At 38.0% G+C, this 24,084-nt stretch overlaps 1 protein-coding gene across 2 annotated transcripts in view; it reads right to left on the bottom strand.

Moving 5' to 3' along the window:
• The window catches only part of Cers6 (ceramide synthase 6), a 298,174-nt gene that overhangs the window by 179,500 nt on the left and 94,590 nt on the right, over window positions 1–24,084 (bottom strand). For both annotated transcript variants that reach the window (XM_058580155.1, XM_046447442.2), the window contains exon 3: window positions 15,189–15,319. In XM_058580155.1, coding sequence (XP_058436138.1) covers window positions 15,189–15,319 — 131 coding nt within the window. The remainder of the gene's footprint in view (window positions 1–15,188; window positions 15,320–24,084) is intronic.

The following is a 24,084-nucleotide window of genomic DNA, read 5'->3' as shown; positions in this document are numbered from 1 at the left end:
GCACATGGCTCAGGGCTCGCAATGCCACCTATTCACTGATGGTTGCCATATTTATTTCTTCAGGCTACACCTCCCTGAACTCTTTGTTCATCTACCCAGCTGCCTATGGCACCCCTCCACACCAATATCCCAATTGCCTCTAACTAAATATGTCCAAAATCAAAACCTAAGCTTCTTTCAGATCTGCTCCTCCCTCATTTCTCATGGCTCAACTTCCTCCCAACGTTCAGGCAAACCCTGAAGGTCACCAGAGTCCTCACTGACTCTCCCAGTACACAACCAATGTCTCAGAAAATTCTGTTTACTCTACCTTCAAAATCCATCCAGGTGGGAAATGCCCACTATCTATGTATATGAGCTTGTGCACACGCAGAGGAAAACAGGAACACTATGAGAGCAAGCGTGGCGGAATGATGACAATGGTGAACCTGGGTGAAGTTTATACAGGGTTTCTTTACACTATTGAAACTCTCTATAAATTTCAAGTGACTCCAATTTTTTTTAAAAAGTCAAAATGAAAGAGAAAAATTTAAGAGGTAGAAATACCAAATCTAATGCCCAAATTTTGATTGAATTCTACCTGGAAAGAAATAAAAATATAAAAAACTTTGGCAGGAAGAGAATTGGGGAGGTTTGGATATAAGCTGTGTATTAGTTTAGTATGATAATTGTATTCTGATTATGCGAAAGAACAGCCTCATTTTCTGAAGATTCATGCTGAAGCACAAAGTCTGACAATGTCTATGATTTACTTTGTTCAGCAAGCAAAGCTAAAGGTAAAGCAAACTTGTCAAAATGCTAATTAATGGATGTAACTGATGAGTATATGGTGCTCACTAAACTATGCTTCCTTCCTTCACATGTTTGAAATTTTTAGAAATTGAAACCTTGCTGAAATCCTGAATTGGCTCTCTGATTATTTCCACTGCCAACACCTAAGTTCAAGCCACCAGAATTCTCACCTGGATTATTTCAGTGGCCTTCCACCTGGTCTTTATGCACACCCCTAAATCACTCCAGCCCATCTGAACACATCAAGCCAGTATGAACCTGTTAAAATGGATAACATCCCTCCTTGGTTCAAAACCTTCCAAAGGTGTCAAGTCTCAAGCAAAATAGCAAAGTCTTTTCAATGACCTATCAGGCTCTGCCTGATGTGGTCACCTTCCCAGACCTCCTCCTCCACTTCTCTCTCACCCCAAATGCCCTGCCCTTGCATAGGCCCAGTAAGCTCCTTCTCAGGACACTTACAATTAATCCTCCTCTGCCTTGGATGAGGTTTTCTCTCCTCTCTCAGGCCTTGGCCCAAATGCCTTCTTCTCAGGAAAGACCTCCTCCACCACTCCTAAATTCTCATGCCCTGGCCCGTACACACAAACTCCTGATCTTTCTTTCCAGCTTTCTTTTTCTCTATTGTACTTGGAGCTAACTGACATGCTGCATATGTTACTTAACTATCTACTGTCTCCTTCCCCAGTGAAATGTAAACCATATCCCAAGAACTTATAGGAAATATTGGCACATGATATGCACTCAAAATAAATGAAACAAATACATGGCAAATCATCTCTGGAAAGTTATTGGACCCAAAACATGTATTCACACATTTTATGCTCTGGAAATATTTGCTGGGCATCTTTTGTATGCAGGCAGAGACCTAGGTGATGGGTATGTGAAGGGAGTTAAGAAAACTCCTTCCCCCAAGGAATTTACAGTCTAGTAGAAAGAAATAACTATAAGTAAGAGCAACAACTTGTTGCCATTAGTAGTAAAGGTGTTACACAAACTAGGAAATTGTTATTTCTGCTTTGGGGAAGGAGAATGACAATATGATGCCTCCTTCAAATAGTACGTGAGACCTCACAGGTTATAAGGATCCATTTCCAGGTCTCTGCTCTTCACTAGACACTCGGCATTGTGCCCGGCATAAAGTAGTCCCTCAATAAATAGCCACTGAGATGGAAGGGTAGGTATTTGTCAAGGGGTTAAAGAGGAGGAAGGGCATCCGAGGCTGCGGGCAAGGGAGGAACATGAGTGAAGGCCAAGGGGCCCGAAGAAGCATAGCTCCTCCACTTAGCGTACAGCCACAGAGGCTTGGATTCTTATAAATCTTCACAAAATTCTTAGCAAAAAGTTGAGATTTGTTCAAGAAGTGAGTCCACCTAGAGAAGGCCCTTCTGTGCCTTAAGTGATAATTACTGTGCTACACCTAATAATCATCAGTATGAAAATAGCAGACATTTAACAGGGGATCGCAAAGCACAAGTATTTTCTGTGTTGAGAACAACTCTAGAGAGGAGGGAAGGGAGGGATGGCCTCATCTTAAATTTGCAATACTATTTGCAATACCATACTACGTTCCAAGAAACTGATGCTGAGCAAGTTGACAAGTGGCAGAAACAAACAGGTAGGGACATGGCACCCTGGGCCCCTTTGTGCTCTAACATCTTGACCTAAAGATGCAAAAACCTCCTTGTTCCACCACAAGGGCCTTGCCCTGCTGTTTAGACAAGTGAAGAACTGTGGTCAGAAGAGCTACTTTAAAAATCAGGAAGCCAGAAAACCATGTTCTCACCTCAGTGTCCAAGAAGTGTTTCTCTAAGGAAAGGAAGGGAAAGGAAATATAATTATGGGGATTAGCTCCTTCAACAAAAATCAAATAATTATATCTCTTAATTATAAAATAATTATATCTGCCAAATAATTATATCTCTTAATTATAAAACCCAGATAAGACACATTCTAGTAATGTGTACCATCCAGTATTAAACAAGGTTGGAATAATATTTGGCTAGGTAGTGGAACTCAAATAGTTTTGCCAGCCTTTAATACACAGGACTCAGAATTGATTTTTAAAAAATAATAACTACTTTTATTATGAATTAGCCACTATCCAAGGTTCTTTCTATAAATTGTTTTATTTAATCATTAAAATAAACTCCACTAGGTTTTTGAGATTATTAATCCTGTTTAACAGACAAGAAAACTAAGGTTTAAAGGCTGAAATAAAGAGAATGTCCTTTATCTAGGGAGAAAATGTCCTATATTTCTATTTAGCAATGCATATAGAACACAGCATACAGTAAATGTTCAAAAATGTTTATCAAACAACATACACATTGGGAAAAAAAATAGAAGATCACGTAAAATCATAGGTTAAGAGAGGCCCTTAGGTTTAATACACCAAAGGTTTAGCCAGCATTCATGTCAAAACTTTCAGATAAAATTCATTATTGTAAAAAATAAAATACTTTTTTACTTTCCAGCTAAAATAATTTTTTATTTTTGAATCAAGCAAATAGAAATGATGCACATAAGTCCATGTTCTATTTCAGAACTAGAATCAAAAGGAACTGTGATCAGTTGAAGATGGACACATTTCAATGACTAGAATTAAGAATTGGAAAGAAAAATCATAGATGAGAAGAACCACCTCAATGAATAATGGAAGAAAACCAAGGCTGTCTGTTGAAAAGGACATCTAAAAGGCAACTTTGGAAGAAATTCTGTATTTGGCTACTTTTTTAAGATCTGCATGAGCCCATCTACCAATGCTGCAGGGACAGTCTCTCAGGTTTTACCTCACAAATCAAGGCATATACTAATGACACTCCTCATACAGTGAATATTTCACACTTGATTTCCATTTATTTTCTGAAAATAGTATCCCAATCTTCAGAATGCCGGATTGATATAAGCCAAAAAGCACTACCACTATTCCTTCCCCATCTGCCCCCCTCCGATCCTGCCCTCACCCCTGACCTACCCTCAGAGAAGGGAGAACTAAAAGAAAGTTCAGAGAGGGGTTTGGCTGGAAGCCAGACCACAAGGTCACCCAATGTCTTGGTGCAGAGATCACTTCAGGGCCAGGGAACTGCTGACACCCAAATCAATAAGGAACACAGTGAGGCTCAATGGTATGTACTTCCTTGTAGGAAGGTCTGCAGAATCCTATTAGAAGATGTTCACTTGTTATGGTATAGGGGTCATTAGTGGTGAATACTGTTCTTGCTGTCACAACTCAGCCTATAAAACTCAATATTAATTGTCCCCAAAGCATGCCCTAAAATACATTTCACAAGAAGCTGTCCACACTGGCCAAAGTTTTTGACTTATTGCTCTCAAATCTGGTTTGCTGGCCCACAAGTACTCATTTACAAAGATTCACCCTGTGCTCAGGGACAGCAACATGCACCTATAGCTCCCTTCTAAATTGTCCTGCCTGCCCCTCCCTCCCTCCTAAACTGAACACTAGAGAAAATCTGTCCTTTTTGTCTTTAAACTCTGCAGCACTGAGTCCCTGCCACATAATTGGTCTTCTGTAACCATTTGGGAAATTAAAGTGAATTAAGTCCTGAAGGTACATAATTTGTTCCAGATTTTCTGGAACACTCCTGGTTTCAAATCTTCACTTGTCCCCAGAAACATTCAAGCGTACTTGTGCTTTTCTAACTGCATGTCCTGGTTTTGTTTTTTATTGGTGTTTGTTCATTTTCCCCTTGTCTTGTGTTTTTAACAGTGGACCTTCATTGCAGAAGGCTGAGTTAATGGCATGCTAACAGTCATCATGGGTCCCAACCCCTAATTTTCTTTTCTGTAAAATATGACAGAGGAGGTATAGCCAATCATGAGAAAATAAATTAATTTGGTCTTATTTCTTTTTCCTTTGGATGTCTGCAGTGAGGGAAGAGGGGAGAAAAGGCCATATTGCTGATTCTAGGCTCTACATTATCCTTTCCAGAAGATGAGATAAAGGCTAGAAGGCAGACTACACAGGGGCGGGAGAGTGCTTGATCGAAACCATCTCTGTTATATATCTACTTATAAGAGATTTATTTTCAACAAGTAAGTTTTTTTTAACACACACACACACACAAAAAAAGATTTCAAACTTAGACATTGGCATGAGGCACTGATAATACAAAGCCAGTTCCATTCGTAAATGAGTGGAGCAGTTAGGAAACACAAGATTTCTGTGAAAGCAGGAAAAGCAGGACACAATGGAGCAGAAGGACAAGTGGGCCTAGATATTCAGAGGACACAGCCTCAGCTGGGCAAGTAGGGCTCAAGTTGCCTGTTGGCTCCCCCTTCCTCCTTGCCTACTCCAGGCTGACTGGAGTTCTCCAAAGACACCATATTCTTCCAATGATTTCTGCTCCCTGGATCAAACGTTAAAGACCTTCCTGCTCTTTCTCCACCTGGCCACTGAAATCATCCTGGAAAAATCAGGAATGCCATTCCTTGGAAAGCCCATCCCTCTGCCTCCCTCCCCAGGACTATCAGAAAGACACAGTTGGTCTTCTCCATTAAAGTCAATCTGTTGGTCCTAGATGGTCAATCCAGTTCTATAGGTCCAAACAACTGGTTCCTTCAGTAAATAATTATCGTGGTCTCACAAAGCACCAGCCATTGTGCTAAACCATGGGAATGAAAATGTGAACAAGATCCAGTACAAGAACCCAAGGTGTTAACAGGTTGATAGCAGAGATAGATATAAGAAGTGAAATCAGCGAACCTCCAAGTACTCGAGCAGAGAGCAACTGAAAGTGCTTTAGGTGCAGCAAGGAGAAAGCACAAAATCTAATCCCAGCGTTTTATAAACAGGTAAGGGAAAGGAAAGAGGAGGCTACAGTGTGCATAACAAACATCAAAATGGCCCATTTCTACTCTGAGTGCAGTTATATACAGTAATCCTGAGTTTTTGCTAATACTGTGCATTTGAAATAACACAAGCCCTGAATGCAGGCAGAGCTGGGTATGAATCCAAGTTGTGTTGCTTAGTAGCTGTGTGGTGCTGGGTCAGGTACTCCACCTCTGCAGTCCCTTCAGGGTAAGAAGGACTTTGAGGACCTAACACGTTACACAGGGTTGTTGTCTAGATGTAAAGGTCCTTTCACTGTATCCAGAATATGACACATCCTTAGTTAATCTCTTTCCCCTCTTTATCAGGGTCTATGCTCCATGCCATCATTAAGTGCTCGCTATATGTGTAAGAAAACCTACTATTATATAATATATTAAAGCTGAAAATACGCAATTTCACGACACCTGTGGCTAAATAAAGGGGTTATCTCAGGAGTTAACAGAACCTTAGAGAATTCGGCAGTATGGTCAAGACCTGAGCTTTTAATACCGATTCTATGAACCTTGACCCCAGTGTCATGGTGTACAGTATATGTGATGCCCAGCCATTCACCTCACTCATAATTTGTCCTCTGCAGGAACCTGTTTACAGAAAAGGCACCTGGCAACGCAAAATGCCTTGCTAAGGGTAATAAAACTTGAGCTAAATCATGAGCCAGGAATATTTGATTTTTTCTCTCAAATTTGTTCAAGATCGATTGCCTCTTTAACCAATGAATATTACATTTAACAGCTAACTCCAAAGCCATGCTGACCTCCTGAGGCTGATCAGACTGTCCTGGACCTAACTGAGGTGGCCTCACTGAGGCCAGTCCCACTGAGTAGCAGCCTTTGTTCCTCCCTCCCTCCTGGTAGAGGCAAGCTGTGTCCTTCTCTGAATCACCTGGGCAAATTTTAAATCTCTGTGGTTCAAAGACATTCACTGTGTGTTCTGACATTTTTCATGTGGTGCCTCAAAAGCCTTGGCTTCTGCAGGCACAGCATGTATCGCTCCCTGCCAAAGTAGGACACCTTTTCTCTTCCACTTCTGTCATGCTGCTACACAGCAGCACGTCAACGGTGCTGAGGCTCTGAACTCACACTGGTTTTGCATCTTTTTCTCCTGTGTGTAATGCCCAAATCCATAGTCCTGCAAATCCTCATGGATTCTGCCTCTGTGGGTTCCACAGAGTAAAAGAGCTTCATTCTATATTGCATCTTCTTGAATTCCTCCTCCTCAAATGACAAAAACCAGAGCTGCCTCTTCTGGGGCTTTAGCGCCAAAGGGCCCCACTTCGGATGGAGGGTTATGACAGACTAATGGCTATTTGCTGCTGCTTATGTTACCCTAGCTTGACTAATGACAGAAAAGGGTGATGTTAAAGACAGTTAACACTTACTGCACCTTTACTAGGTGCAAGTCACCTTTCTATACATCTGAACTCATTTAGTGTACAACCACCTTATAGAGGTAGCCCCTATTAATATGCACATTTTACAAATAAAGAAAATAAATCTCAGGGTAGCAAAACAACTCTCCCAAATACTGGGACTTCATGTGAGAGAAGACTCAAACTCAGATCACCTGGCTCCACGGCTCACCCCTTCACCACCACACTGCAGCAGTCCTGCTATAATCCTGTTATCAGGTATGTTCTGAAAACGTGAATGTCTTCCAGTGTAAGAATAACACAGATTCCCTGTTTGTTTATGAGTGATTTCATATGCCAAAAGCACTAGGTGAATGCAGAAAACTGCACTGGACTGGGCCAAATGGCCTGGGAATACACATGTGTGCACACGCACACACACACACACAAACACACACACCCATCTACTGTTAAACCTTCCTTCTGATTTCTGATCATCCTCTCTCCACCACTTCACAGTCACTCACAAGCTGCAACACTTTCAACACTGTTATGGACTGAACAGTGAAGCCCCCAATTTGTGTGTTGAAACTGTACCTCTCTCTATGTGAGCATACCTGGAGACAGAGCCCATAAGGAGGTCATTAAGGTTAAATAGGGCCAGGAGGGTAGGGATCTAATCTAATATGATTGGTGTCTTTATAAGAAGGGGGAAGGACACCAGTGATGCTCACCCAGAGCAAAGGCCAAGAAAAGAGACCTCAGACAAAAACAAACTTAACAACACTAAGATCTCAGACTTCCAGGCTCCAAAAATGTGAGAAAATAAGGTTTTGGTGCTTAAGCCACCCAACCTGTGCTCTTCTGTTAGATCAGCCCTGGAAAACTGGCATACCAACACCACGTTCTACAAGCAAACGTCAGGTCTTTTCCCCCCCAAAAAAAAAAGTGCCATGTGTTGAAATATTTCTTAACCAGTTAGCATGTATAAAACCAGGCTACTGTTTTTATTAGATTCCTGTGTGTGTGTGTGTGTGTGTGTGTGTGAGAGAGAGAGAGAGAGAGAGAGAGAGAGAGAGAGAGAGAGAGAGACAGAGAGAGACAGAGACAGAGACAGACTATGGAAATGTTTGAGTGTATGCCCCTAACTCATTTTTCTCACAAGCCCTCTATTATTTTATTTTGTTTCATTATGCAATTTTGCACAGTACGGCCATTTTCTGAGGAAGGGACATCCTATTACAACTAAAACGACTGTGCTGCCACTAAGAGGTAAGCTACTTAGAGACACCAAAGATGAAGCATAAAACATAATGAATCCACTTTCTCCAGGACTCTAAAGAGGCAGCTTTGATAAAAGCGTAACTAGAGAAATGCAGGTGGGAGCACACAGCTCTATATGTGCGTGTTTGTGGGGACACATATATGACACTATGTAAGTTAAAAATATTCAAGTATTGATGATCATTATTATCCAAAGTACAGGTATGAAGACATGAAAAAAAATTCAAGTATTTATTTCTTGGTAGTAGGCTGTGGAGTAAATTTGCCCCATTATTTTTTGGGGAACATTATACATGCTTTTATACATCCTTTACAACCAAAATCAATTATAATGATTTACATGACTGTTCTAAAACAAAAACAAATAACTTTTAAAGTAGATTAAACACAAAAGAAAAATGGAAAACAGGTTCCCCAAAATGACAGCTGAGTGTTAATAGAGAACATTAGGGCTTAATAAGTTTGGTTATTCCTGTAAACATTTTCTCTTCTTTATCACCATCAAACTCCATGTTGAACAAAATTATTGGAAAATTATTAAATGAAAAAGGTCTTAGAAATTTAGTATCTTAACAACAACAACAACAACTGAACAGTCAAATGTGAGCACAGCACAAAAGTACAAAGTATACAGCCAGCTTGACCAAGGTATGGCCTGTCTGATATTTTTAGAAAAAATCTGTTTTCCTTAATTAGCCAGTACACATGAATGAGAGGCCTAGCCATATGCCAACCAAGAATGTGAGAGCCTTGATCTAAATGGAAAACCTGAGTTCCCTGGCCACAGATGGTAGGTCTAGAATAGAAAGAGGAGCCAAACTTCAAAAGCCTATTTGAGGCAAGAGTAGACTGTCCGCAGTCCAGTTCATCAGTCTTTAGAACTTCTGTCAAGAAGATGCTACTGCCTTGAAGATACTCACAGCTTCAGTGAGCACAAGGTATCTAGGAGTGCTGAAGACTGCCACACCATTCCAGATCTCTTCTAATGTTTCTATTACACAATGGCACTCTGAGAAGTAGTTGACCATGCCTGGCACAGTAAGAATATGTTCTTTTTTTCTTGGAATGCAGAAAGAATCACCAAGAGCATTGTACCTCCAAGGCGGAGCTCAGCAAACTATGGCTTTCAGGACAAATCCAACCATCCATTGGTTTCTGAATGGCCCACAAGTTAAGAAGAGATTTTATATTTCTTAACGGTTGAAATTTTAAAAACAATAAATACTTCTATGACACACCAGAATGATACATTCAAATTTCAGTATCCATAAATAATGTTTTCTTGGAACTCAGCCACACACATTTGCATTATCCCTGGCTGCTTTTGTACTGCAAAAGCAGAACTGTGATTGCAACCAAGTCAATTGTGGTCTAAAATATTTTACTTTCTGACCATTTAAAAAGTTTGCTGACCTCTACCCCAAAGTTAAAACCGACCTGAATACAACTCACAAACTTAAAAGTGCTTAAAATAACAGACTTGAATGCTAAGACATTTGCTGAGCAATAAGTAGGCCTCTGTGTGCTTTGGATGACAGCAGGTGTTCACCAATCTAGGGACTGTTTTTGCATCAATGGGCAAACGTCCACTCCCATCACCATGACAGCAATAGCACAGCTCAACACTGATTTTTTCAAGAACAAAGACATGGTTCTCCTATTTTCTGATTTTTTTTTCCAGACATAGGAGCAGCATCTAAACATTGCCAATCACATACCCTAATACTGAAATAAGGAAGATGCCATTATTCTGGAAGATAATACGTCCTCAAATATTGCATTGATCTTCAGGAGAATTTTGACAGTGAATTTTGTAAAAGATGAATTTTGTAAAACATATTCTAATGGAGAAAATAATCAAAACTGAGTTTCCTCTCTGGCAAAACTTTATCCATCCTGAGTATAAAAGGTATGAAAACAGTTTACAAACATTAAGTTAGTGTTTGTACAAACAGGTGGCTGGGTATGGACGCTTGGTGAAGATGTTCTCCACATAATTTCCTCTGATCAAGAACTGATCTGAAATCAAGGATTTGAGAGATTCAATTGCTGGTTTCCTGCACAATCCCACTCCTATTCCTCTACCCAGTCATCAGGCTCTACTTCCTTTCTGAAGACACAAGACAGCAGGTGACTTACCTAAGTAAAAAAAAAACGCTCTTTGTATTCACAGAGCCTGTAGAGGTGGCTTGAGGGCAACTGACTCAAGTGAGAACTGATGAACTGTCCTGAATTCAGTGATATCATAAATTTGACAACTATAAGACTTCTGTGCAGAATTAAGATTTCAAAAGGTTTTGCCACTGTACATAAGTGTTCAAATACAGAAGCATATGGGGTAGTTTTAATCCACATAAACTCTAAAATGGAATGCCTGAAGAAAGGGGATCTTGGGCCCTCATCTTACACAACATAAGGCACTATCACTTCTGTACCATATGGAGAAAACTTCAGTTCACATAAATCAGTGCTAATCTGTGACATGTGAATATTCCTTACCCTACACTTTAAGGTTATCATATGGGGAGTCATACTTCCAGGCACCTGGAGACTGTTTAAGTGAAAGCCATATATAATATTTACTCCCTGACATGTGCTATTATACATGCTACATGATAGTCAAAAACAATGAGTCAAGGAAACCATTCATTCTAACATCTCTGCCTCTTCCTGCTTCATCCTGTAGATATATATATATATTTCAGATACAGCTTATTTTATATGGTCCTGAATAACAAAACCTAGAGCTCTGATGCAGCTGTTGGAGAAGTATGGCAAAGCTGCGGCATGATCCCAACCAGCACTGGCTTCTATCAGAAACACTTTCTCCAAAAATGTCTCACATGACATCTCATTGTCATAAATACTTCACTCTCTCTTGAAAATCTCTATTGCAGTTGCCAATAAGGATTTAAATGCTGCTGGAAGAAAGAGTCATCAAAAGTGACACAACTTTGAATGACTGACATCAAGTGAGAGGGAAAGAAATCACAGCCATGTTTCTGTGCATTACTCACCAAATGTTGCTCTTCATTAGATGGGTGTGCCCAGCACTGGGCATGTTGGCAGATGCATACCAGCACTGTCTGGCATGCCTACGGGTGCTATTATACACTGATGAGCGATGAAACACAATTTCCTTGAAGGGACTCTTTATAGTTTGGTACTGTAGTTATAATCCCTAAATTTTCTGCTTTCTAGTTTGATTTTTAGTATTTCTAAATAGCAGGCATCTCTCTTTTTAACCAGAAATATGTGACAGATGCACTTGGAACATTTATTTAGACAGACAAACAAATAAGTAAACAAAAAAATCCAAACATGTCCAGACCCTCATCTGTAACATCTTACTGAATCAGACGCCCTGGGGTGGAACTTGCATGTGAATTTTGAAAAATTCACTGATTACGAAATACTTTCCTGGTTAAGAACAACCATTCTAGATTATTTTTATAGACAAATGACTATGTCACATACATGTGCCTACACAGACTGATGTAATTCTATTTTGTCCCTTATGGTATTTTTCTAAATATTCTCCTTTGCAATCCAATTCTTTACTCTGAATTTGTTTGTTTGTTTGTTTGCTCTGGTATTTGTTTTTGAGACAGGGTCTTGCCGTTACCCAGGTTGGTCTTGAACTCATGTGTTCAAGTGATCCTCTCATCTCAGCTTCCGGAATCACCAGGACTATACAGCACCACACCCAGCTCTTTCCTTTGAATTTCTTCTTTTAAATTGCCAAAGAGCTTTTCAGAGTCAGGAAATTGGCCTATAAAAATTTTATGCTAAGTCAGTGTGTTGGCACTGTTCAGTGTTGAGACCAAGTGGCAACTCCGTCCAGAACAATTCCATTTTAACATTCAGTCATTTAGTAAATATGTATTCAGTAAAGTGTGTGTGTGATGGTAAAGGCGAAGAAAAAAGGAGGAGGAATGAGGCATGGCCATCGTGCTCTTCAGTGAACACTTATGATAAAACTGGTAGCAATGATAGCCAGGTTAAGAACAGTTAAGAAATCACATAATTGCATATGATTCAATATTAAAGCATTACTTGCAATAAGTGCTCACAGGAGTCAGGAGAACTATTACTTACTCTAGACCCAGCAGTCAGGCCACCCTTCAGAAAGGGCCTGACAATTGAGAAATGGGTAGGGGATAAATGGGTGGGGCAGAGGAAGTGGGTGCTCTATGCTAGGAACACTGCAAACTGAGGCAGGAGTGAACGCACCACATATAGTGAAAACACAGCCTTCTCTGGAAGAAGAGGTCACTGGAGTGATTAACATCAAACATACAAAGACCAGAATCTGATTATCAGCTAAGGAGCCTAATATTTATCCTAGAGTTATAAGATAATCATCAAGGTTTTAAAGCAGCAGAACATGGGGATAGTAGTATTTTAGGACACTATGGGTGGAGGGTAGCAAACAAATGCCTATGAGTTTGAGGGATAATAAGGAAACCTATGGGAGCTATCAGGATCTGTGCTATAGTGATGGATTTACAAAGAATTAATGGAACCCGGTGGCACATTGATTTCAGTTTCTAGCCTGTTTGTTATGAAACACAGGCATACAGACAATGCAAGAAGAATAGAAATATATCAGAGTTGCAGAATGATGCCTTAGAAGAAATATCTTCCCTGAACACGTGGCTCTAGAAGAAGATGGTTATAGTAAATAATTTCTACACAGAGAATAGAAGGTAGAGTAAGAAGCTCAAGAGAGGCTGAATCTAGAGAAGCAGCACATCAAAGATCACAGGAGAAAAACAGACTAATTCAAACAAGAGTCCTTGGAAAGAGAAGAACCTACTGGCAACCCAGAAGCCAAAGAAAAAGAGAACGACAGAAGAAGAGCTCATCAATACCATCTCATGCAACACAGCAATCAAAGGCCACTGGCGTTGACCAAGTAATCCCAGCAACCCCCACATGTCTCCAAACCATAGTACTTTTTTTTTTTAATCTTCATTATTGAATGTTGATACCAATCACTTAACACACATATAAAATTATTGTTGATTTTTAATTTTTTTAGTTGTAGATGGACATAATCTCTTTATTTATTTTTATGTGGTGTTTAGGATTGAACCCAGTGCCTCACACAAGTGAGGCAGGTGCTCTACCACTGAGCTATTGCCCTGGTCCCATATATAATTATTTTTAAATATCTATCATCAACTCATAAGATTTTTGGCTTATCTTTTTGACACAGAGATAATAAACTTCTCGGGGGAAGAGATCACAGTGTGCACTTTATATACTGCCTCCTCCCTACCATTGTGCCTCCACATTACCATGCCTCCAGCAATCATTTTGAAATATTTTTAATTGAATGTGACTATGACTGTCCTTTTGATTGGGATACATCGGTCAGGAACAGTTACAGTCAGGAAAGAGACACAGACATGAGACCACTGTTGGCCTTTCCTATTCAAATGTGGTCCACTGGACCAGCATCATCAGCATCAACTGCAAACTGGTTATAAATTCAGAATCTCAGATGCCATTCCAGACCAAGTAAATCAGAATCTAACAAGATCCCCAGATGACTGGTGCCTATGTACACTCATATTTGGAATAAAAAAAAAAAAAACCTGCTATAAAGACAGCATATAAGGGGTAGAACTAAGTTACCGAAGAAGTTATTTGGAGGACGAGAAGAGGGCCCATGACTTTGAGCATGTGGGTATACACCAAGGCCTAACTTCACTGCTCCTCAGACCCATGGCTCAGTGAGGGAGCCCAGGCCTTTGACATACGCAGCAGGACCAGGTCAGGAAGCAAATCCAGCTTTTGATCATGAGCCCAGATGCAATAAATCCTTCCATAAATTACTGCTCAGTTTAATTATAGGAAGGGTTTTGCAGATTGTATCAGCTTGGTTGTTTTTCTATATTTTATAAATATTCTGACCTCTAAATATCCTATTTAGGATCTACGTATTTACCCAGGCTTAGGAATTCTGATTCTCAATAATTCTCCTATAATGTTAAGTTTCCCTCTAGATCTTAGATTGCAGTTGCTAAAATACTTTTTATGCTCTCAACCTAAAAATGCAACTCTCACCCCAAATGGAAAGGGTCTAAAATTAAGATTCTTATACTGACAGCTCTATTGTTAAATGAACAGGTATCAGGAAAAAGCTCCCTAAAGAAAGAATTATTGGACAAAGGAATAGTCATATTCTAAAAGGTGAAGACCAAATGGGGTGCTGGCTTCCAAGGCAGTTTCCCTTTATTGGGGATGTGCTCAATGCTTCAGTATTTCTTCCTCTGATTACTGAATATCACCATTTGAAGATATCACTATGCTAGAAGAGTTCTATGTGGTCTTATTATTTCTAACAGCTCTACTGACACATAATTTATACACCATGAAGTTCACATTTCAGAAATGGATGAGATTCTCATTCCGTCCCCTACCTTCAAGCAATGCTTCATTAAACTCACCCAGGAACAGAACATAGCCATTTCTTAAATCTTCAGCAATGTAGGACATTGTTATAACTCTCTGATAATATATTCTAATATCTCAGTTTTTATCAGTGGAAACATGCCTTGACCAAATCCCTTTTTTAAAATTCAAACTCTCAGCTTCCATAAAAGTAATGACTTGTAATACAATATTTTAAAGATGTCTGGTTTAAAATACCATGGTAGGCCCTTGCAATCTAAATTATTTTGCAGGAACTCCATTAGGAAGTGAACTTATTTACTGTGTTCAAAGCAGAAATCTCAAATCTTACAAGCAAGTGTCCCCCATTTTTCCTGAACTACTTTCCACCAGATGACATGCTTTCTAAGGGCTGCTGGATCCTGCATGTGTCTGTTATTCTTTACCTGTGGGATAGCATGAAGACAGAGGCAGGTTTCTCTTTCAAGAAAAAAAAAAAAAGCTACTCACATGCTTTCACAGAATCTCGTCAGGGTGCTGGGCTTCTCCTGATTGCGCCGCTGTCGAAACCAGCGCTGAATGCTTCGCACATCCCAGTCCAGTTGCTTGGAGAGGCCCTCCAGTCTCTTCTCATCAGGATGCTATAAAACAAGTTGCCAGAAAAATTATTTTCAATACACTTTCACTTTCACCTTAAAACAGATCTGACCTTGTGCATGTTTGGGTTTTTGATTGTTTCCCTGTTTATACCTGCTACTGAGATTTCTGTATTTACCACTGAGCATCTAGGCCTTCCATTAGCAGAATGAACAGAAATAACCACAAGGCTACTCATTATGAAATAAGATGGGAAAATATGAATCTTGTTCTGATGCTTGCACTTCTCCTTATCAGCAATGCACTTTGTTAGAGGCATCTCAGACTGGATGAACAGCCAATCGGCTGAGTCCGCTCCATCAGCCTTCAAGGAAAGGGAGTCCAGTGCAGAACTTGCCAAGAGGCACCATTTGAATATTTCACTTTCTTGGGGGCTGGGGGGAAAGTTGTGCATACCTATTGCATATCTGGATAATGTAGGACAAACAAAAAGCACGGGAAAAAAAATCCCCAAATGCCTACTGTCCCATTTCTACTATCAAACATGTTCTCCCTCCCCACTCCTTCCCAATTCTTCACACATTCCTCTTCTACTCATTTTCTTGGTCATTCCTTTTGACCACGAATCCCACATCAAGTCTTTTTCTAATACTATGCATTACCTGAAGAAGTAAAATAGGTGGAGAGGACAGAGCTGGCCCTGAAATGACAGATATATAGGTTCAATTCCTCAACTGCATTCACTTCTCTGAGCTTCTGTTTCCTCATCTATAGAAGTAAGGGTTGAGGACAGGGGCTGTAGCTCAGTGGTAGAACACTTGCCTATCATGCACAAGTCCCTGGATTCAATCCCCGGCACTGTTAATAATAATTAATAATAATAATAATAATAATAATAATAATAATAATAGCAGCTTATCAACCTGAATGTGATTATGATAAGAACTAAATGTGAAAATGTTTGTAAAATTAGTTTTTTCTTCTTTCTCATCTCTCTTCAATGTTAGAGAACATCCTGCCAACAATCACGTGAGTGTGCCCTGCTATTCAACAAAAGAAGGCCAAGTGAGTTCTATTTCTCTATTCTATTTTTGCTTTGATATTCACGGTCAGAGAAAATAATCAAAAGGGGAGGAGGAGCCAGGTGTAGTGGAGGACGCCTGTAATCCCAGCAGCTTGGAAGGCTGAGACAGGAGAATCGCAAGTTCAAAACCAGCCTCAGCAATGGAGAGGTGCTAAACAACTCGTGAGACCTTGTCTCTAAATAAAATACAAAATACTGCTGGAGAGGTGGCTCAGTGGTTGAGTGTCCCTGAGTTTATTCCCCAGTACCAAAAAAAAAAAAAAAAAAAAAAAAAGGGCAGGGGGAGGCAGGATGGCCATCCCTCAAGTTTTATGTGTGTAATATACACATAACACCTTTTTTTTCTCATGGTTGGCATTTTTTAAAACTTTTACTTATTTTTTATTTATATATGACAGCAGAATGCATTACAACTCTTATTACATATATAGAGCACAATTTTTCATATCTCTGGTTGTATACATAGTATATTCACACCAATTTGTGTCTTCATACATGTACTTTGGATAGTAATGATCATCACATTCCACCTCTGCCCCATCTAGAGTTCATCTATTCCTCCCATGCTTCCGCTCCCTATCCCCCTATGAATCAGCCTCCTTATGTTAAAGAAAACATTCGGCATTTGTTTTTTGGGGGATTGGCTAACTTCACTTAGCATTATCTTCTCTAACTCCATCCATTTACCTGCAAATATCATGATTTTATTCTCCTTTATTGCTGAGTAATATTCCATTGTGTATATATATGCCACATTTTTTTTAACCATTCATCTATTGAAGTGCATCTAGATGGGCTTCACAGTTTAGCTATTGTGAACTGTGCTGCTATAAACATTGATGTGGCTGTGTTCCTGTAGTATGGTGTTAAAATCATATGATCATCTCAATAGACATAGAAAAAGCATTTGACAAAATACAGCACTCCTTTATGTTCAAAACATACAACATCTTTCTAAAAGCATCTCAAGCAACTCAAGGGGTTTGGTTACCCCACAAAGTTAACCTATTGAAACCCTAATCTCCAACGTGATTGTATTAAGAAGTGGAGCCTTTGAACGATTAGTACACTTAAAAGAAAAGACACCAGAGTGCTTACCCACATGCATGTGCTCTCTCTGTCTCTGTCCCTCCCTCCACCTCCTCCCCTGGCCTCCCAACTCTTGCTATATGAGGAAGTGGGCTTTCATCAAGAACTGGACCATGCTGGCACCCAGAGCTTAGACCTTCACTCTCCAGAGCTGTGAGGAATAAATAAATGTTGCTTAAGCCATCTAGTCTGTGGTATTCTGTTGTGGCCTCGTGAGCTGATTAAAGTAGTCAAGACACCCAGAAAACACACCTAGTGGACTCAGGGTACAAAATATGCTGACCTGTACCTATAAATGTTATTTGCCAACTTTCCACTGGCATACGCCTGAGCCCTTTCTCATAGTAATGACACCACCCACATTCTCATGTCTCCCCTAATAAAAAATATTGAAGGGAAAAGAAAAACAAAAACAAAAATGCCTACAACACACCTTGGCTATAACATTTCCCTAAATAAACTAATTTTTAATTTCAATTTATTTTCTAATTTATTAATAGAAACAATATTCCTATGGCTCACAAATTTTAAATTGTCCAAAGTTTTACCTTTGTTCCTGTTCTTCAAATCTCTCCTTTCCCTTCTTTAAAAGGCAACCATAGTTATTAAATCAGTTTCTTTCCAGTTATTTTACATAAGTAAAAGCAAAATTGAATGCGCCTGGTCACACAAATGGTCACACTGTGGACTTTGTTCTAGACTTCGTGTTTTCCACTTTACAAATATTTCCATATCAGTGTACAGAAATGCTCTTATTCTTTTGTAGAATGGTAGAGATGTACTATAATTTACTTACCCATTCTGCTGTGAACAGACATTTAAGTAGCATCCAAACTTCTGCTACAATCCATGCTAAGGTAAATAAGCTTGCCATGAGCCATTTTGTACAGGTTTATCTGTGGGATCTCTTCCTCAAAGTGAAAGTTGTTGATCAAATGCATCTGTGTTTTGGTATCTTATTTCCCTATTAAGAAAGTACTCTCACTGGAGATTTTATCAACTTATACTCTCACAAGCAGGAGTATCCATTTCCTAAGTCTCTTTAAGAGAATAAGATGTCAAGTTTCTTTATTTTTTCAGCCTGATATATTAAAAATAGTATCTTGGTATATCTTTGATTTTCCTCCCTTTATGAGATAAGCATCTTTACATACATTTTAAAAATCACCTGCATTTCACTTTTTCCTAAAGAGTATGGTCATGTCTTATTGCTTATTTTTTTTTTTAATCTGTTGGGATTTTCTTCATTGATTTGTAGGATTTCTTCATTTATTAGGGTGGTTGCACTCTTTTCTGTACTGTAAGTTGCATGTTTTTTTTTTTTAACCATTATGTCATTTGTGTTTTAAAATTTGCTGATGTGCTGTTTGCTTGTTTTTTTATTTGTAGATGGTTGCTAAATGCAATAGTTTCTAAATTCCAAATGTTATTAAAACTCTCCCACGTTTTCATCTAATACACTCAAGGTTTTGATGCATTGGCATTTTTACTGCATTTAGAAGATATGCTGCCATTCAGTGTGAGTTATAAATCTAACTTTATTTCTTTCCAAATGTCCACCCTAAATCCCAATATCATCACTCCTCTTTTCCCCACAGAGTAATCAATCTACTCCTTCACTGTCTATGTGCCAGTCATATGCAGTCAGTTTTCTCAGAAGTCTTTGCTTATTTTTCTGTGTGAGTTTTAGAATTAACTTGTCTATTTTCAAAATGAACAAGTGGTCAAACAAACAAACTTGTTTTTATTTTAAATAAGATCATACCAATTTCTTAAATTAACATAGGGTGAAATAACATTATCATTCAATTTGTTTTTTGTGTCCATCAGGAAGTTTGAAAACTTTCCTCATACAAGTCTTACACATACTTTGTTCTTTATTCCTGTGGATTTTTTTTTTTGCTTGTTTCTATTGTAAATAAGTTGCTTTTTTATAACCTTTTAACTGTTTCTTGTTTGTATGTATATGAGAGCTACTGGATTTTGGTTACTGATTTTGTATTAAAATTTCATATTTTTGGTGATACTTTTCAATTGGATACAATCACATAATAGTCCATTACTGGAATATAAGATCCATATTCAAAGAAACATTTCAGTATCTTTTTTCATCAAGACCTAGTTTATAGTGGAACTCAATGAATACATCTTCAAATAGCAACAGTTTTGCCTCCTTCTTCCTAATTTTCAGGAACATTTTTCTTTCTCTTACCTATGTGCTAGTTCAGTGTAAAATGTGGCACAACCCAGAACAATAGTTATAAGAGGCACTCCTATCTGTTCTGGACTTTAGTGGAAATACCTTTAGTTTTCTGTTAAGCAAGAGGCCAGAATGGGGACTGAGATACAAATATATTTACATGTAAAGCACCTGTCCCTAGTCACATAATTTTATTTTAATCAAAAAGATGTTAGGACTCAGTAATCATGCAGCATCATGTATTTTGTTTTTTTCTCCTCAGATGTTTGTTTGTTTACTGTGCTGGGGACCAAACCCAGGACAAGCACTATAACAATTTACCTTCAATCCAGCCCACCTTAGATGTACTAATACAGTGAATTACATAGGTTATTTTAAAAATATCCAATACAGGGAAGGCCTTGCAGTCCTAGAACAAATTCTATTTGGTGATGGCAAATAATTCTTTTAATGTGATACCATCATTTGGCTTTCCTTACTGAAAACTAGATTCTGTTTGCTAATCTTTTATTTTAAAATGCTCATCAATATTAGTGAGTAAGATTGGTGTCTATTATTTTGGCTGGGATGGGGAGGGCTGCTGAGAATTTTGTCAGGCTTTGATATGAATGTTTTATTGCCACATCAAAAGAGACTTGGATGACTTTTCAAATTTTCTGTGCTATGGTAGAATTTAAGAGAATTAAACAGCTTTGAAGATGTTAGAATTCTTTTGCAAGACAGATATGTTAGTTTGCTTGACCACAGTAACCATTTCACCATGTATATCAAATAAATATGTGTTGTATAGGAACATATTTTGATATGCATATTGCATACCTTTAATATATACAATTCAAAAAAGGGAAAGGGCAAATATAATTTCTGATACATTAGGGTGTGAATTTAGGCATTAACCCATCTTAGCAATGCTAATCATCTGAGCAATAAAAAAAAATGCCCATATGTTCAATACCTGTTTTGTGAGAATGAGAAAAAAAGAATAAAAAAGAGAATTAATTTTTTGTTGGATCATCTGAGCTGGCTACGTTTTTGCAGTTTTGTTTTTTAAGTACACAGAGAAATTTATGATTTTTCTAGAATAATTATTTCGTCTGAAAAGAATTTTTATTCTTGGTTTAAGTAAATCAGTTGATGGACTGTGAGGCCAATGTCTGACATGGAACATGCAGATGAAAGGGTACAGTAAGCAGGGTGAAGGGCAAGGCCACTCCCAGCAAACTCCCCCACCCCAGCTCCTTATATCTTATTTTTAATGTGAGAATAATTTCTTTTTTTTTCAATTTTTCCCATTTTGTTTGTCCCTCAATTTTTCTCTGCTTCTGTTGGTTATCAATTATTATATCACTATTTGTACTTGCTTAGTCTTTTTTCTTTATGGGACTGATTTTCTATTACAAAAAACTAAACCAGTGAAGTGCTTTCAGATCAAAATTTCTTAATTCTATTGTTTTGCTAACTCATTAATTTTGGCTTTTATTTGTATTGTCTCTGCCTTTTGCTTATCTCCATTTATTTTATTGTTCTTTTTCTAATGTTTAAAGTGGCAATTTTTTCATATATTCACCAGTTTTCAGCTGAGCACTGTTTGGCATGGTACAAATAAGTACTGCTTTCATTATTTGTTTATGAAATATTCTGGAATTTTATTTTTAATCAAGAGTTGATTAAGATAGCACTCAGAGGAGCTGGGCTTGTAGCTCAGTGGTAGAGTACTTGCTGAGCATGTGTGAGACATTGAGTTTGATTCTCAGCACCACATAAAAATAAAAAATAAAGTAAAATAAAGGGTTTTTTAAATTTTTAATTAGTCATATATGACAACAGAATGCATTACAATTCATATTACACATATAGAGCACAATTTTTCATATCTCTGGATGTACACAAAGTAGAGTCACATCCTTTGTGTCTTCATAGATATACTTAGAGGAATGATGACCATTGCATTCCACCATCTTTCCTCCCCCTATACGCCCTCCCTTCCCATCCCTCCCCTTTTCCCCTTTGCCCTGTCTAATGTTTATTTAATCCTCCCACCCACCCACCACCTGCAGCATATTATGGATCAGCGTCCTTATATCAGAGAAATTATTCGCTTAGGTTTTTGGGGATTGGCTAACTTCACTTAGCATTATATTCTTCAGCTCCATCCTTTTACCTGCAAATGCCATGATTTTATTCTCTTTTGATGCTGAATAATATTCTATTGTGTATATATACCACATTTTCTTTATCCATTCATCTACTGAAGGAGAACTAGGTTGGCTCTACAGTTTAGCTATTGTGAATTGTGCTGCACTCAGATATAGCATTCAGATATTCCTAGAAGCAAGTCACCTTTTTATTTTTTCTGTTTTATAATTCTAATACTATTAATTTACAACTAATTTTTAAACTTTATTATAGACTTGTAACATAACACACAATTTTGAGAAGTATTTGGTAGGCACTTGAAAAGAAAGTATAGTCTCTATATTCAGGACACAAAATTCTAAATTTACCCCTAGATCTTCTTTATTTATTATACTCAAAGGAACTTCTATATTTTATTTTATATTTTGTTCACAGGATCTATCTATCATGACCCAGAGGTAAATTAAAATTTCTTAGTATTGTATTTGTTTCTTCTATAATCCCTTTTTATGAAAATATAGGTATACTATTTAATGCATATAAAATATTTGTAACTATTCTATTTTCATTATGAATTGTATCCTCTGGCAATAAAAAGACAACTCTTTATTTCATTTAATGCTTTTAGAAACCCTACTTCCTTTATTATTTACATTTGCCTGGACATAATCACCTCACTTTTATTTTTAACGTTTTAAATTTCTTTGCCTTAAGGCATCTCAAAGTTACATACTTTGTTTGTAACTCTACTAGTTGGCAAATGCTGCCATAACAAGGTGCAGTACCAAAAACTCAGTCGCATAGATGATAGAAATTTATTGTCTTGGGGTTGCAGAGGTTAGAAGTCCAAGATCAAGGTGCCTGCTGGGTTTGTTCCTGCTGAGGCCACAAGGGAAGAATCTGTTCAAGGTCTCTCTCCTGGGCAAGCAGATTGCTATCTTCTCCCTGTGTGTCTTCAATCATCCCCCTCCTGCCTGTCTCTGTTCAAATTTCCTTTTTTTTTTTTTTTTTTTTTTGTTAATAAGGACACCAGTTATACTGGATTAAGACCCACCCTATTAACCCCACTGTAACTTAATTATCTTTGTAAATATCCTTTCTCCAAATAAGGTTCCATTCTAAGGTACAGGAAGTTAGGACTTCAACGTATGAAACTGAGGGGCAGAGCATAATTCAACCCATATCAGTAACCTAACCCTGAATGATTTTTTTACTAGATGAACCAAACCCATTTGTATGCACTGATGTGACTGATAAAGTTTTTTTTTTATAGTTCTCTACTTTCATTATGTTCTGCTTTCTATTTTCACAATTTAAAAAAAAATATTTTACTATGTAGTTTGCTTTATTTTTCTTTCCTTTGGTGTGCAATTTTTTTTTTTTTTGGTGGTTAACTGTATAATTACATGTCTCTTTATTTCTTTTCCATCTGTAATAAATCCATGTGAGCAATAACTAAAGCCAGCATTATTTCTTCTTCTTCCCTTTCTCCTCCAATACCCAATACTAGTCAATAGTATTATCTTTCTTAGAGTTTACTCTTTGCTACTAAACATATTTATACTTCTATTTGATTTGGGAGCTTTGACTGATAAGCCGACTCCCGCATGAGACATTTTGCAACCAGTGAATTCACTCAACCTCACCTGCCTTCCCTCTCCCCTCGATAGTCACTTGTATCATGTCTATGTTGTGAGGACATATAATGTTAACCTTCTGTTCTGTCACCAACACTTACATTTATTTTTTTTTAATATTTTTTAGATGTCAATGGACCTTTATTTTATTTATTTATATGTGATGCTGAGAATCAACCCCAGTGCCTCACACATGCTAGGCAAGTGCTCTACCACTAAGCCACAATCCCAGCTCCCTTTACATTTCTTTCTCTCTTAGTTTTGTAGTTTAAATATATTCAAAACTCACAAGCCTTCCCAGTGATCTTTTGGTCAGATAAAATTAATTATTTAATAGTCTCCTCAAGGGCTGGGATAAAGAATTTGCCTACAGTTTTTAAACACAGTCTAAACATGGCACAAGTGGATTATGATATGATCTCACTTAATCATGAAACCTGGCTTTATAGCTGACATATATTCTTAACCCCATAGCCTTAGAACAAATTTGATTAGAAAAGTGAGGTCATTAATTTAGTAGATTTGTGCAAACAATATGTGCAAACCCCCAAATGTTAAAAACATACATACACAGACAACTCTGGATACCACAGCTAAAAGCACATGCTCAACATATTCTCAAAAGAGAAGTAATCATTCTGTTTATTCGAATGAAACTGACAA

Source organism: Marmota monax, unplaced genomic scaffold (genome assembly GCF_021218885.2).
Source record: "Marmota monax isolate L192 unplaced genomic scaffold, Marmota_monax_Labrador192_F-V1.1 WCK01_AAM20220418_F8-fsc00007, whole genome shotgun sequence".
Taxonomy (NCBI): domain Eukaryota; kingdom Metazoa; phylum Chordata; class Mammalia; order Rodentia; family Sciuridae; genus Marmota; species Marmota monax.
Note: the sequence above shows the minus strand (reverse complement) of the source record. Positions and strands in the feature narration are given on the sequence as shown.